This window comes from Physeter macrocephalus, chromosome 7, assembly GCF_002837175.3.
Source record: "Physeter macrocephalus isolate SW-GA chromosome 7, ASM283717v5, whole genome shotgun sequence".
In the NCBI taxonomy this organism is placed as follows: domain Eukaryota; kingdom Metazoa; phylum Chordata; class Mammalia; order Artiodactyla; family Physeteridae; genus Physeter; species Physeter macrocephalus.
In genome coordinates this window covers 95,116,842-95,130,179 of record NC_041220.1, presented here as the reverse complement: position 1 = coordinate 95,130,179, position 13,338 = coordinate 95,116,842, and the positions used below count along the sequence as shown (strand labels likewise).

General features: G+C 37.8%; 1 protein-coding gene and 1 non-coding gene across 3 annotated transcripts in view; one reads left to right on the top strand and one right to left on the bottom strand.

Moving 5' to 3' along the window:
- ADGRA3 (adhesion G protein-coupled receptor A3) overlaps window positions 1–13,338 on the bottom strand; it is a 118,999-nt gene that overhangs the window by 40,326 nt on the left and 65,335 nt on the right. For both annotated transcript variants that reach the window (XM_007115844.2, XM_024119309.1), the window contains 3 exons: window positions 11,212–11,376; window positions 8,370–8,571; window positions 7,280–7,435 (listed from right to left, as the gene is read on the bottom strand). In XM_007115844.2, coding sequence (XP_007115906.2) covers window positions 7,280–7,435; window positions 8,370–8,571; window positions 11,212–11,376 — 523 coding nt within the window. The remainder of the gene's footprint in view (window positions 1–7,279; window positions 7,436–8,369; window positions 8,572–11,211; window positions 11,377–13,338) is intronic.
- TRNAD-AUC (transfer RNA aspartic acid (anticodon AUC)) lies at window positions 442–513 on the top strand. The gene has a single exon. It is a non-coding gene; the product is annotated as a tRNA-Asp (tRNA).

The window sequence follows — 13,338 nt, the reverse complement described above, 5'->3', positions numbered from 1 at the left end:
AAAAAAAAAAAAAAAAAAAAAAATTGTGGTAAAATACACTTAACATAAAACTGACCATTAAAGTGGTCCAGATTATGCCACTGTGGCAGAAAAATTATTTTGAGCTGAAGGCATTTGGGAGTAGGCTTTTTTCCTGAACTACTTTATCAGCCTAAAAGCTGAGACTCCCCAAAATCTCAAAAGAACTTGTCGTAAATCCCCTCTCCAGGAGCAACCAGGGAAAATTGACTCTTATCCTTGGAGACTGCAAGTGCAAACCACCCCTAAACAGACATCGTCTCAAAACTAAGGACTCATTTATCTTTCCTAAAAGTAATTTATTTTCCCTTCCCTTTCCCTTACTAAAATAGTATTTAAGCCCCAAATTCCCTCCCTGAGTCCTACTTCTTTGTGAACTCCCATATGTATGTCTGTGATTAAAATCTGTCTTCTTTCAGGAATTCCCTGGTGGTCCAGAGGTTAGGATTTGGCACTATCGCTGCCAGGGCCTGGGTTCAATCCCTGGTCTGGGAACTAAGATCCTGCAAGCCACAAAGCAAAAACAAAAAAAACAAAAAAATTAAAACTCTCTTCTCTTCTCTCTGTCTTGGCCCCCAAAACACAAACCTGAGAGGGTAGAGGACAAGTTTTTCCTTGGTACCATCTTCACCATTTTGAAGGGTAGAGTTCAGTGGCATTAAGTATATCCACATTATAGCCATATCATCACCACCATCCCTTTTCATCTTGAAAAACTTAAATCTGTATCCATTAAACTAGCGGTTTCCAACCTTTTTGGCACCAGGGACTGGTTTCCTGGAAGACAATTTTGCCACTGATGGGGTGGGGTGGGGTTGGTGGGTTGGTTCAGGCAGTGACACAAGCGGTGGGGAGGGATGGGGAGGGATGGGGAGCTATGGGGAGGGAGGGGGAGGGAGGGGGAGGGATGGGGAGCGATGGGGAGGGAGGGGGAGCGATGGGGAGCTATGGGGAGCAGCAGATGAAGCTTTGCTCACCTCCTGCTGTGCAGCCCAGTTCCTAACAGGTCTCAGACCGGTACCGGTAGGCTGCCCGGGGGCTGGGGACTCCTGCTCTATAGCTATAAGGAAAGAAATGACCACTGGCTGCAAAAACTTAAAAGACAAAATACAGGAAAATACCAATTCTCCTCTGAGGCACTACTCAAATATTTCTGTAGTGTTTAAAAAATGAGCACAAGTACAACAGCTTCATAATTTCTTTAAAAGTTTTACATGTATGGACTTTCTGAAAATGCAACATGAGACGTGATTGATACATCATCTCTTCTGAAAAACTATTTTTTGATCAAAGAACTACAGCTATGGGTCACTAGATAATGCCTGTAAAGGAATTTAACATGTGTTAATAATTGTAAAGAAGAGAAATATCTCTAAGAAGGTACAGAGCTAATAAGAGGGTTGCCTTAGCTGAGAACAAGCTATTTTTCTCATTATTTCATTACAAATGGCTAAGAACTAAGGAAAGGGATTTGTTGCCAATATATTCCCTAGGGCAGGTAATCACGAAATGCTACACGCTTCTGTAGCTTGGTTACGGAAGTAGTTCTGAATCCTTCACAGTGGCAAAAAAAGGACACAGAAAGGATAACAGTGCATGAAAAACTACACTGGATTTAAAAAGTATTCCTGAAATCTGACACACAGATATAGTTTAATAACTGCAACCAGCGTTAGGAAGCACTGTCTTCTCTCTTTGACCGCATTCCCTGAAGGCCACGGCAGCCACAAAAGGGTCAGAAGGAATCATGCACCTGCTCTTCCACCTGTCACACTAAACGGTGAGGATCAAATGAAAACACTCGGAACGCACTTTATCCAAGATAAAAGGATAAAGAAATGAAAATGCCACATTAATAACGATGAAATCGTTAAATGTCATCTGCCGTAAGAGACAGAATATTTCATGTTCTTTTCTATATTCATGTTCAAAACCCTGGGCAAAATTAGTTCAAAAATCATCCGTAAATTCCATGAATTTCTGATGTTAGTTCATGAAACACACAAGATAATACATAGACTAAACTTGATGATATTTAATTTTAATGTAATAGAAGCATAAAATAACACTGCAGCTAGAATATTTATGTGCCTTGGAGTTAAGTACTCCTGGGTTAAGATTTCAACTGTCCCGTACATGTTAAATGCCCATAGCAAATTATTTAGCATCTCCAAGACTCAGTTTGCCCATCTGTAAAATGAGACCAAGAACCCTACGAAAAGTGCCCAGAATGTCTCATTTCATAGTAAATTAAGGAAAAAAAAACAAAAAACAAGGCAAATATCTTCATTAAGTAATTCATGCAGTTTGAGAAAAGTCAAGAGATCTAGGCCCCTCCCCACATTTATGTTTTCAAGCACGAATCAGCAGGGGGTACCCTCAGCAATTCTAAGAACCAGAGAAGCAAAAATTACAGATACATGTATCAGCAGGGCCGTACGCTGGGCAGTTGTTCGGGGACAGCCAAGATGGAGGTGGGAAGTGCAGAACTGACATGTATTCCAAACCTGACTAAATAATGAGAGCAGTTGATATCATTATTTAAGTTCAAATAGTCTTCATGGTTTTCTCCTAATTACAAACTATTATATCGAGATCATACCTATCTCAAGGTATGTTATGTTGCCCTGATTACTTTTAATGAAGGAATTGCTCTTTTGTGAAAGTCAAGTTTTAAGAGTGTATTTACGTCACTGTTAACTGGCTTCAGCATCCTGGGGGCCTGGGGACGCCACTGACCGCTTCTCAGCTTGTTTAGTTAAGTAGTCAATATTCAGTGAGAGGTCTAATTGTGGTGATCATGAGGACTATGGCAAAGGTGAAAGCTCTGACATCACCGTGGTACAGAAGTAAAGAGGATGATGATGGGGAAATGGGTGGGAAGGGAAGAGGGGAAAAAGACTGAAAATAACGTCACATGGAATAAATGTTGCATTTACTCTCCATTTCTTTACAGAAGGGATTTGACGCAGCCTAACACAATTAAAAAGATTATTTATCTTTTAATTTAAAAAGAATTAAGAGTGAGAAATATAGACTTAAGAGAGACACAGATAAGTCAAAAATACACGTCAATGCAAATACCATATCATATCATTTATATGTGGAAACTAAAATATGACACAGATGAACTGTGTATGAAGCAGAAACAGACTCACAGACATAGAGAACAGATTTATGGCTGCCAAGGGGGAGGGGAGGAGGGGGAGGGATGGACTGGGACTCTGGGGTTAGCAGATGCAAACTACTACATATAGAAAGGATGGACAACAGGTCCTACTGTATAGCACAGGGAACTATATTCAATATTCTGTGATAAACCATAATGGAAAAGAATATAAGAAAGAATGTCTATATGTGTGTGTGTGTGTGTGTGTGTGTGTGTGTGTATAACTGAATCACAAATTAATGCAACATTGTAAATCAACTATACTTCAATAAAAAAATAAAAAATTACATGTCAATGGCAGAGCTGCTGGGACTGGGGAAAAATTGATGCTTACTATGTTTCTAGTCAAGGCAATAAAGACAATTTTACAATTAACAGAAAGAACATTTCCTCCAGGTAGACAAACTTGCTTTTATTAAAAAAATTCTTAGAGCACGTGAAGAACACTATTCAAGAGAGGCAGAGTGTAATGGGCAACACCCTCAGTCATACGTTCACAACAAATGGAAAAGCTGAACTTCTAAGATTCCTCCAGTTCTCCCAATGGAAGCAGATTCTGTTTTTTTTCTGATTACAGAAACATTACGTGCATCTCGTTTTCTGGAAGTATGAAGGTCTAAGTACTCTGGACAATTCTTATAAAAGTGAAAAAGGCTAAAGGAAAAAAGTTACCTTTTACACTCACCACTGGTCAGTGAGGAAATAAAGGCTCCACCAGAGACTAACAGCAGAACAACAGAAATCCCAGGAGCTCTGAGGGTGATCTCAGCTGATCACCGACTATGTTTTGTTTTTAAAAAGTATTAATAATAACATTCCTTCTCCTACGTTTTTGGCATTTTCCAATTAAAAAAAAGTTTCTGGAAAGTTTTTAAAAAGTTAAACCCAAAGAGAACTTTTTTTAAAAAGCAAGATAAGGATAGAAAATGAAGATTCTACAGTGGTTCTCAAAGCCTGTGCCAAAGGCTAGTTGCCCAGTATCACCTGGAATTTGTAGAAATGCCAATTCTCAGACTCCCTCACAGACCTACTGAATCAGAACCTCAGGGCATGGGGCCCACCAGTCTATGTTTAACAAACCTTCCAGGTGATCATGACACACACACACATCTGAGAAACCATGTGGTGGAAGGATCAAAAGGCCAGAAGCTGGGTCTTTGAAAATCTTAACAATACAGAAAAGTCTGACAAGTAAGATGAAGGAATAAAACATTAAAAATACTGAAAATGAAAAAGAAGCATAACCATCAATACTGAAGTGATTATGTCTTAAAATGAATAAATGAAACAACTTTACATTTAAAAAAATCTGTACATAAAAATGTAGTAAATTAGCATTAAGGTGCATGCCTCACTCCCATATTTAAAATGAGAGCACAGGGCTTCCCTGGTGGCGCAGTTGTTGCGCGTCCGCCTGCCGATGCAGGGGAACCGGGTTCGCGCCCCGGTCTGGGAGGATCCCACATGCCGCTAAAAAATCTGTACATAAAAATGTGGTAAATTAGCATTAAGGTGCATGCCTCACTCCCATATTTAAAATGAGAGCACAGTAAGGAGACTATACCATGTAACCAACTCTAATCTTCATAGACTTACTCAACTTCTGAAATGGATATACATTTGTTTTCATAAGAGAAATCACTATCGTAAATATGGAACAGGCACTGCCTGACAGACAACCTTCAGCTCTTTTTAAAAGACCCCAGTAAACAAATCATTTAGATCCGGCAGTCTGATAGCTTCCAGCACCCACCTAAGACAATAGAGTACCACCCTGTGTTGGCTAGATTCAATCACAGGGTTATTTTAGTTATAACAAAATTCACGGCAGAATAACTTTTTGGACATAATAGAAAAATCAATTTAATTGTTTGTCCAATTATGCTATATGCATTTAAGGATACCTCAGCATAATTTTATGCAGTGGTCATTAACTTAAAATGAAGCCCTTAAGCCTCATGACTGCCTCTTAATATAGTAATAAACAGTGAAAGCAATGGCCTGCAGTCTAAGTTTCCAAAGAATCAGCTATCTGTCACTGCATCACAGGTAATATCACATTTATACCTCAATTGTTCAATCCTGAATAATTTTCCTGTTTCTTCTATTTATACTTAATAAGTTGCCATCATTTGTTTCCAAAGATGATTAAAATTTTACTTCCTATGTTAGCCAGTGAAAGTGACAGCAATCTCCTTCAAACTAAGTTTGTAGATAAGTAACTAAAGCAGTCTCGTGATTTTTTTTTTTAAGGACCTCTTTCGTAGTCTCTGAGATCATAATAATGTTAAATTTCCCAACCCTATAAAAAGTATATCCTAGCTTTGCAATGATTCTGCAAAACAGTTTCACCTACATTTCTCACTTGCGCACACAAACTTTGCACGTTACACAGGGCAATTATCATCCCCCATTTTAAAAACAAAGGGCCCATGGTTAATCATTCACGAACCAGGTCCACTTCCAGTCCTCAACAAGATGCTTCCCCCTAAGAACATACTAAAGCAGCAGACCATTTTTTCCACACAGCAGCAAACATGGTGGAATGTACCGCATTGCTCTTCCCGGGTTGGGAGGCGTGCAGAAGTCCCTCACACCAAAACAGGGCAGCATGGGAATAAGTATCTAGTACATGATGGCAAAATCTTTCTCCAGGTCCACTTTCCAAATGTCATTCCAATTACTCTAGTGACCACCTTCCATGAATGACTTCTAATCATGTGGGCAGCTAACCTGTGATTATAATCAACAAGGGAGAGCAGTATTACCACAGAAGCAGAATTCACACGGCTCCTCCCAGTGCTAGAAAAATTTACCATGCGAAGCAGGCTGTGGCCCAAAGACACAATCAAGCAAGAGAACAGTTCATTAGGAAACGGTGGTCTGAAGTTCAGATAACAACACAGAAATGCTAACTCATCGTCAAGTGGTCCGTTGACCTGAATCCCATTTACATACATGTCCCTTTAACAGCTATGTCACATCAAGTAAAGTACCTAATGTACTAGGGCTGCAGTTTCAAAACTTACCACCAAAATGCAAGATATTAATAGATACTATACAAAAAAAATTCCTTGGTTAAATGATTTAAGAAAAAAGGCATATTACTTACCTTTCTGCACATTAATGAATCTGAGATGTCCCACATAAAGAAATACATTAGACTTTGTTTAGTCCAGTCTTTTCCCCACAGTACTTTTGGAATACAGTGACAGGGCAACACTGTACTAGAAAGTAAATGTTATACAGGAGAAACTTCTGGATTAGACAGCCAAGTTTCTTGGGTTCTGTTTTCAGCTCTGCACTAACCTAGCTGAAAAACCTTAGGTAAATCATTTAATTTTCTCTGGGCTTCAGTGTATGACCTAATCTAAGTTTCTTCTACCTCTAAAATTCATTTTTATGTAAGTGATTTTATCACAAGAGAAACAGTTTATATAAAGCTCTCACCTAGTTGGAAACTGAAAGTTTAAGAATATGTTAATCTGCATCTAAAAACTTATTCAAAACATTATTTGCTGCTCATTCATTCTGAAAACCGTGGTTGTCAAAGTTTTCCGTTAAAAGATATCATGTGGACAAGCATATCACAGTTTTAACGTGGCCCCTTTTCAAAGCTATTAAATTTTCCTAACTTGTGTATTTTAATCACATGGAATTTTTTTTTAAGTTCCTAAAGTAGTCTTTCACTTCTCTAGGACATTCCAAAAGCAGTTAAGCAATTTAACACAAGATCTGGGGGCCTAAAACTCTCATTAAGAAGGATGAACACCTGACAGCGTGGAGAAGAGAAATCCCAGGCAGCCTGAGAGAAGCAGCCAGGCTGACCTACAACGTGGATGCAGGACGTTGCTTTCTCACAGGCTGGCTCTGCCCTATCACGGTAATTTCCAAGAACTGACAGTTCACCTCTACTCTTCCCAACAAGTCACTATAATGGAGCATAGGTTTTTCAATGACAATTTTAGAAGTTAAAAGGTATATTTAGTTCAAATACAGCAAACACAAACAGCCTTCTAAAATACAGATTCAACCCTATCACATGACCATTTGCTGATAGGCTATATGCTACAAATCTGAACCAGAAAATACCTCTTTTGATTTTTCCTCTTTAGTAAATCTTCCAAACTTCTCTATCATTTCAGCCACAAATATAACATCCATCTTGTCAGAAAAGTTGGCTGCTTCCACAGTGTAAGCCAATAATTGTCGGGCTGTGGCCACAGCGTTGGTAAGATTGAGGGGCATCTATATTAAAAAGGCAAAAAGAAGCACTTAGCAAAATGATGGACAAGATTTTGACATCTTACCTTTGCATTTCAAAACATGGCAATGAATTCAAATTTTTTATCATTTACTCACTATGACCTTCTTAAAGTGCTTTTCCAAAACTGAGAAGACTGAAGTATTATTGGAAACTTACCTGAAGGAATTATTTTTAACTTGGAATGGAATATAACAGTACATAAATGGGCTGCACAATCTCTTCATCTCTACCTAGCCAAATTCTATATATACTCAATTCCAATCGCCTAGTAATAACACCTTTCCCAAGTATTCCAGCCAGGAAGGATCAATATCTGGCCTGGAACTCCTGCCACATGGGAGCATGAATCACTTATTTGCCTCTTATCTGTATTGCCATGCACTGCCAGTAATGTTTCCCATTTGTTTATTTATTGACTTAAACACGACTCAGCACCAACCATTACAAAAAGTGTGTATCAGGTGCAGAGGAACGTAAGAAAATGTGTAACACACAGAAACTACCTGCCAGCCGCTTATAATCTGCTATGGTTTAAAAAAAAGACACACAGAAGCAGAGATAAGAAAAAGCGTACGAATGGTACAAGTGCAACAAGGGATCACTTGTGACAAAGGATTTATAAAAGCAACTAAAGGGTAGCTTCCCAGGTGCACTTGAAGGATGGTTGCGATTTTGCCTGGAGATACAGATGATGAAGGTATTCAGGCAAAGGCACAGAGTCAGGTCATAACTGGAAAGGAAGAGTGATGCCAGAGATACCCTTCTCTGGTTGAGAAGGACAGGTCTGATCCCAAAGACACAGTCCACTGAAGTATAAACACCAAATCCTAGTATTAAAAAAAAAATCTTACGTATTTGGTGTGAGTACCACGTTTTATGAGCCCCCCTCGGCCGATCTGAAGACTTTCCAGTTACCTGATTAAACATATAAAGAACTCTAGTGACATCATTTGCATACTGGCAGCGAGAATAATCATCATCCGCCCAAAAGCCACCTCGATCACATCTGCGCCAAGCCTTTCTCTCATCCTGGGCGTTTCCGGGATAGATCCCACCGCTGTGGGTGTTCCGAGTACACTGCAGATGTGCAGTAATGCCTGCCAGCGTTCTGGGCCACCTAGAGAGACGAAGACAAAATGGCCTAAGAGAACCTACACTGACACTAGTAACAGTGGAGGAAAATCAAGGTTTAGAACATGTCACACAGAATCAGAGAAAAATCAAGAAGAAACAAAACTCCTTTAATAATAAGGACCAAAAAAAAATTTTTTTAAGTCAAAATGGACTAAACCATTTTAAGCTATCAGCCAAGTGTATTTTATTACAGAATATTTTCAGAATATTTTCCTAAAATATTCTAAATATAAACAGACAGGGAAATTGTATCTTACCCAGTAGAAAAGAAAAATGGTAGACCAAATGGTCCTGCGTTTCTTTTTAATTACTGTTACTATATTGTTGGCTTATATAACCATTAGTTACATAAGGTCAGAATCTTATCCAATATAAATAGAATTTGCCCTTTCACAGAAGGAGAGTTAGTATATGTGTAGAAAAGAGCTACCATAGCAGGCCCAAGACTGCTCTCCTTAGAAAGGCCTGCTTGCAATGCTGGCCCTTCGGTGGCACCTAGGAACTTGGGGCTTGGAGTGTTCCCATAAACAGTTAACTGGTAAGGGTGATTCGCTGCACCTAGACTGTCTGGACAAGCAATATGGTGTATGCTGAGCACCTGCTTTCTTCCTGGGGGTCTGAAATTTTGGTATCAGGTAGGCAGAGGATGCCTACATGACCAGCTCTCAACAAGAACTTTGGGTGCTGTGTCTCCAGTGGGCTTCCCTGGGCAGAAACACTATTCAGAGGCTGCTGTCTTTTCAAGGCTGGAGGAAGTGAGCTCTGTGTGACCTTCCTGGGAGGCAGAGATAATCAGAACCTTACACGTGGATCTCTCCAGAACCCACCTGTGTCTTTTCCCCTTATTATCCAGCTATGTCTATTACTGTATCACTATATCTTAGATGTCACTACAGCTATACACTGAATCCCATAAGTCCTTTTAGCAAACTTCTGCACTTGGCTGGGATGGCAGGGGGTGGGTCTTGAAGACGTCCAATATGATATACAACCAAATTTACCTGGGTGAAGCCCAGATAAATTGTACAGTCACTGTGCAAGTGAAGTGACTACACTGACCTGCTGGTATGGATCGGCACTAACTGGATTGAGAGAAATCTTTGTTATTTGAGCTCTATTTCTCCAAAACTGGGAATGAAAATAACATATTTAATAAAAGTTATAGCTGACTCATAACATATGAACTGCTAAATTATAATATCAGCCACACCAAAATAGAATGCATTATGAAAAACTATATAAAAGATCAAGCAAGACTAAACTAAAACTTATTAATGCAGTGGAAGTTGTAACTGTATAATATCTTATGGAATGTCAAAAGATAAATAATTCATTCATCAGTTATATGATTAGAGTCTACTTCTATTTTTAAAAATGGAAAACACTCCAAAACTATGAGTAAAAACAGAAAATCCACCATAAGCAGAAAACATACTATGACTATTTAATGAAGATGTTGAATTTAACAAAATTATATATTATACTTTAAAGTATACTTCAAATATTTAAATATTATAGATTAACAGTTAATCCACATAAAAAACTTATCCACTGGCAATAATAAATTATGATTTCCACACATTCATGTCAAGGAGAATTTTAAAGGGGGGAGGGGGAGGAGGACGAAAGACAATTTTTTAAAAAGTCAGTGAAGAAGTAGCTGAGGTAAAGATGTTATTGCTTCTTTACCTTTGACTTGAAAGATTAACACCAAAGGGGTTTTTTTTCTTATCCTTAAAAACAGACTTACAGCCACAAGGCAGCAATACCACCAATCATAAGACAGCTATAAACTGGGTATTCAACAATCTTTATGCTGCTTTACAGAGCTACATATTTCCCTTCATTTACATTAACTATATAACTCATTACTAAAATTCTAAACATAAAGAACTGTAGGTAAATAACGTATTTAAAGGTAATGTTTTAAAGTAACTTTGAAAGTAAGGAGAGTCTAAGGTAAAAGTTGTTAGCTCTCACAAATTCTAAACTTTCTACTAAAAAAACAGCAAACATATCACAGTGTTTAACCCATTCTGATCATCTTAACAGAGTCCACAGTAGGGGCTCCCCAGCTTTCAGACCACCCAACAGCCTTTCTTTCTCAAAGTCCCTCTTGCTTAATTGCCAGAAGAACCAAACAGGGGAGCAAAAATGGTTATGTGTTTCTGCTAATTATGATGTCTACTTAACTGCCTAAGGTTAAAAGTCAATTAGCACCACAAAACCTTCCAAAGGTCATCCAAAAAAAGCCCTTAAAAAAACCAGGAAATGCTATTAGCACAGTATTTTAGTAGAATTTCCAAACTGTTTCCTAAAGTAGTGGTTCTTAACGTTTACAACAAAACCACCTGATAAAAATGGCTCAACCTTCAGAGACTCATAAATCAATAGATCTGAGATAAAGTTCAGGCACCTGTTCTTACTTTTAATCTCCATAAATGATTCTGAAATCACTTATGGGTAGTCCTTAGATATATAAGTCCTTATATATATGTGAATACACATACATTTCTCAAATTTTCTTTCTGAGGATAGGAGACTCATCACGTATGTCTATGCCTTTGAGAAAAAAAAGATGAGGGGCCAGTCAGCCCTTTCCAGCACTCTCCATGTCACTGACCTGAAATCCCCTTTATTGTTTACCACCCTCTCGGGAGGACAGTACTGTGCGGAGCTTTCTAAGACCACAATATCGACGGTTCTCGTATTGTTCCCACGTTTGGACTGGACATGGCAGCCCCAATTTCCAGTCGATCCAGCCTGAATATTAGAAATGGTTAGGGCACTGCATGAAAAAAAAGTTTAAAGAGAGAGAAAATATGGTTAGGCAAGAAGGAAGACAACATGTGCTTCGATCATTCTTTGAGCAAACATGAATGTATGCTGTAGGCCAAGCGCTTGCTTGCTAGATTAAAAATAATAATAATAATAAAAAAATAACCCCTCCATTTAAGTACTTCAGCATCAAGTCAAGACAGGCAGGTAAAGGGAGACCTAAAATACTACAGTAAAAGCTATAGCAGAAGAATGAATGGAGTGGCACTGAGACTTCTCCCTCCAAGAAAAGGGAGGACAGGCCACCACAGGGAGCAAAAACCAAGTGCCAAGGCAGAAACATCATGGCACTTCCTTCAGCAAAACTAAAGGAGAGTCAATTTCTGTTTTGTATATAAGTTCATTTGTAACCTTCTTTTTTTTAGATTACACATACAAGCAATAAAAATAGAAATAGACCCCCAGACATAGAAAACAAACTTACGGTTACCAAAGGGGAAAGGGGGAGGAGGGATAAATTAGGTGTTTGGAATCAGTATACACACAATCTTATAATATAAAATGGTAACCAGCAGGGAATTTCACTCAATATTTTGGAATAACCTATAAGGGAGAAGAATCTGAAATAGATACATGCATACATGTATAACTGAATCACTTTGCTGTACAACTGAAACTAACACATTATAAATAAACTATACTTCAATAAAAAAAGAAAAAAAACAAAATGATAATTTAAAAAAAAACTAACAGAGTTTCCAAGTTACATCTACCTTTTCAGATCCACACTCAAGCATGAAGAAGACTAATATTATGAAGTGTGTAATTAATATTTAAGATGAAATATTTTGTGGAAAAGGGGTTAAAACCTGTTAAGTCTCTAAAAAGATTTAATAAATTACCAATTAATGCTTTAACAAAAGTAGCTTTCCATTTAAAGTACACTTCAACTTATAATAACAGCTATATTTCTAAATAGCTGTCAGAAAATTCAACTTTCAAGATGAAATCATAATTCTCTAATATAAAACCTATTAATTAAAGAGCAAATGTCAGAACCTTCAATTAAACTTTATTCCCCCACATGATCTACTATACTTGGCTTTTATGTAGATACAAATAAACCATTAGACATAAAGCATGTATAATTTTAATGAACTTAACAAAATAATGCTTTGAAATTAAAACACATTTTTCTAGCTTCCTAAAATCATTAATGGCTATACAACAACAAATGTTCTAATAAAGACTTTGAGGCACTGTGATTCTGAATCAAAGAAAATATTTATCATCTTGACTAAGTTAGTAAACAAACTAAAACATTGAAATAAATATATTCAAGGTAAAATGACACAGAGGAGTTTGACATAAAATTTAAATAATCAGAAAGTCTGTCAAACATTATACTTTGCATAACTCTATTGAACTAGGAAGAAGTGTATAAAAATTTTTGGCAATAAAAAGCATTCTCTAATCCAGAGATCCCCAAATTTTCTTGGTTCATGGTTCCTTCACTGACTAGATAACTTCCACAATGCCCCTAGCCTAAAAAAGCCCTAGGGTGAAAAGCAATCTTCACCTAGGGTGAATCTTTCACCTAGGGTGAAAGCAATCTACAGATTCAATGCAATCCCTATCAAACTACCAATGGTATTTTTCACAGAACTAGAACAAAAAATTTTACAGTTTGTATGGAAACACAAAAGACCCCAAATAGCCAAAGTAATCTTGAGAAAGAAAAATGAAGCTGGAGGAATGAGGCTCCCTGACTTCAGACTATACTACAAAGCTACAGTAATCAAGACAGTATGGTACTGGCACAAAAACAGAAATGTACATCAATGGAATAGGATAGGAAGCCCAGAGATAAACCCATGCACATATGGTCACCTTATCTTTGATAAAGGAGGGAAGAATATACAATGGAGAAAAGACAGCCTCTTCAGTAAGTGGTGCTGGGAAAACTGGACAG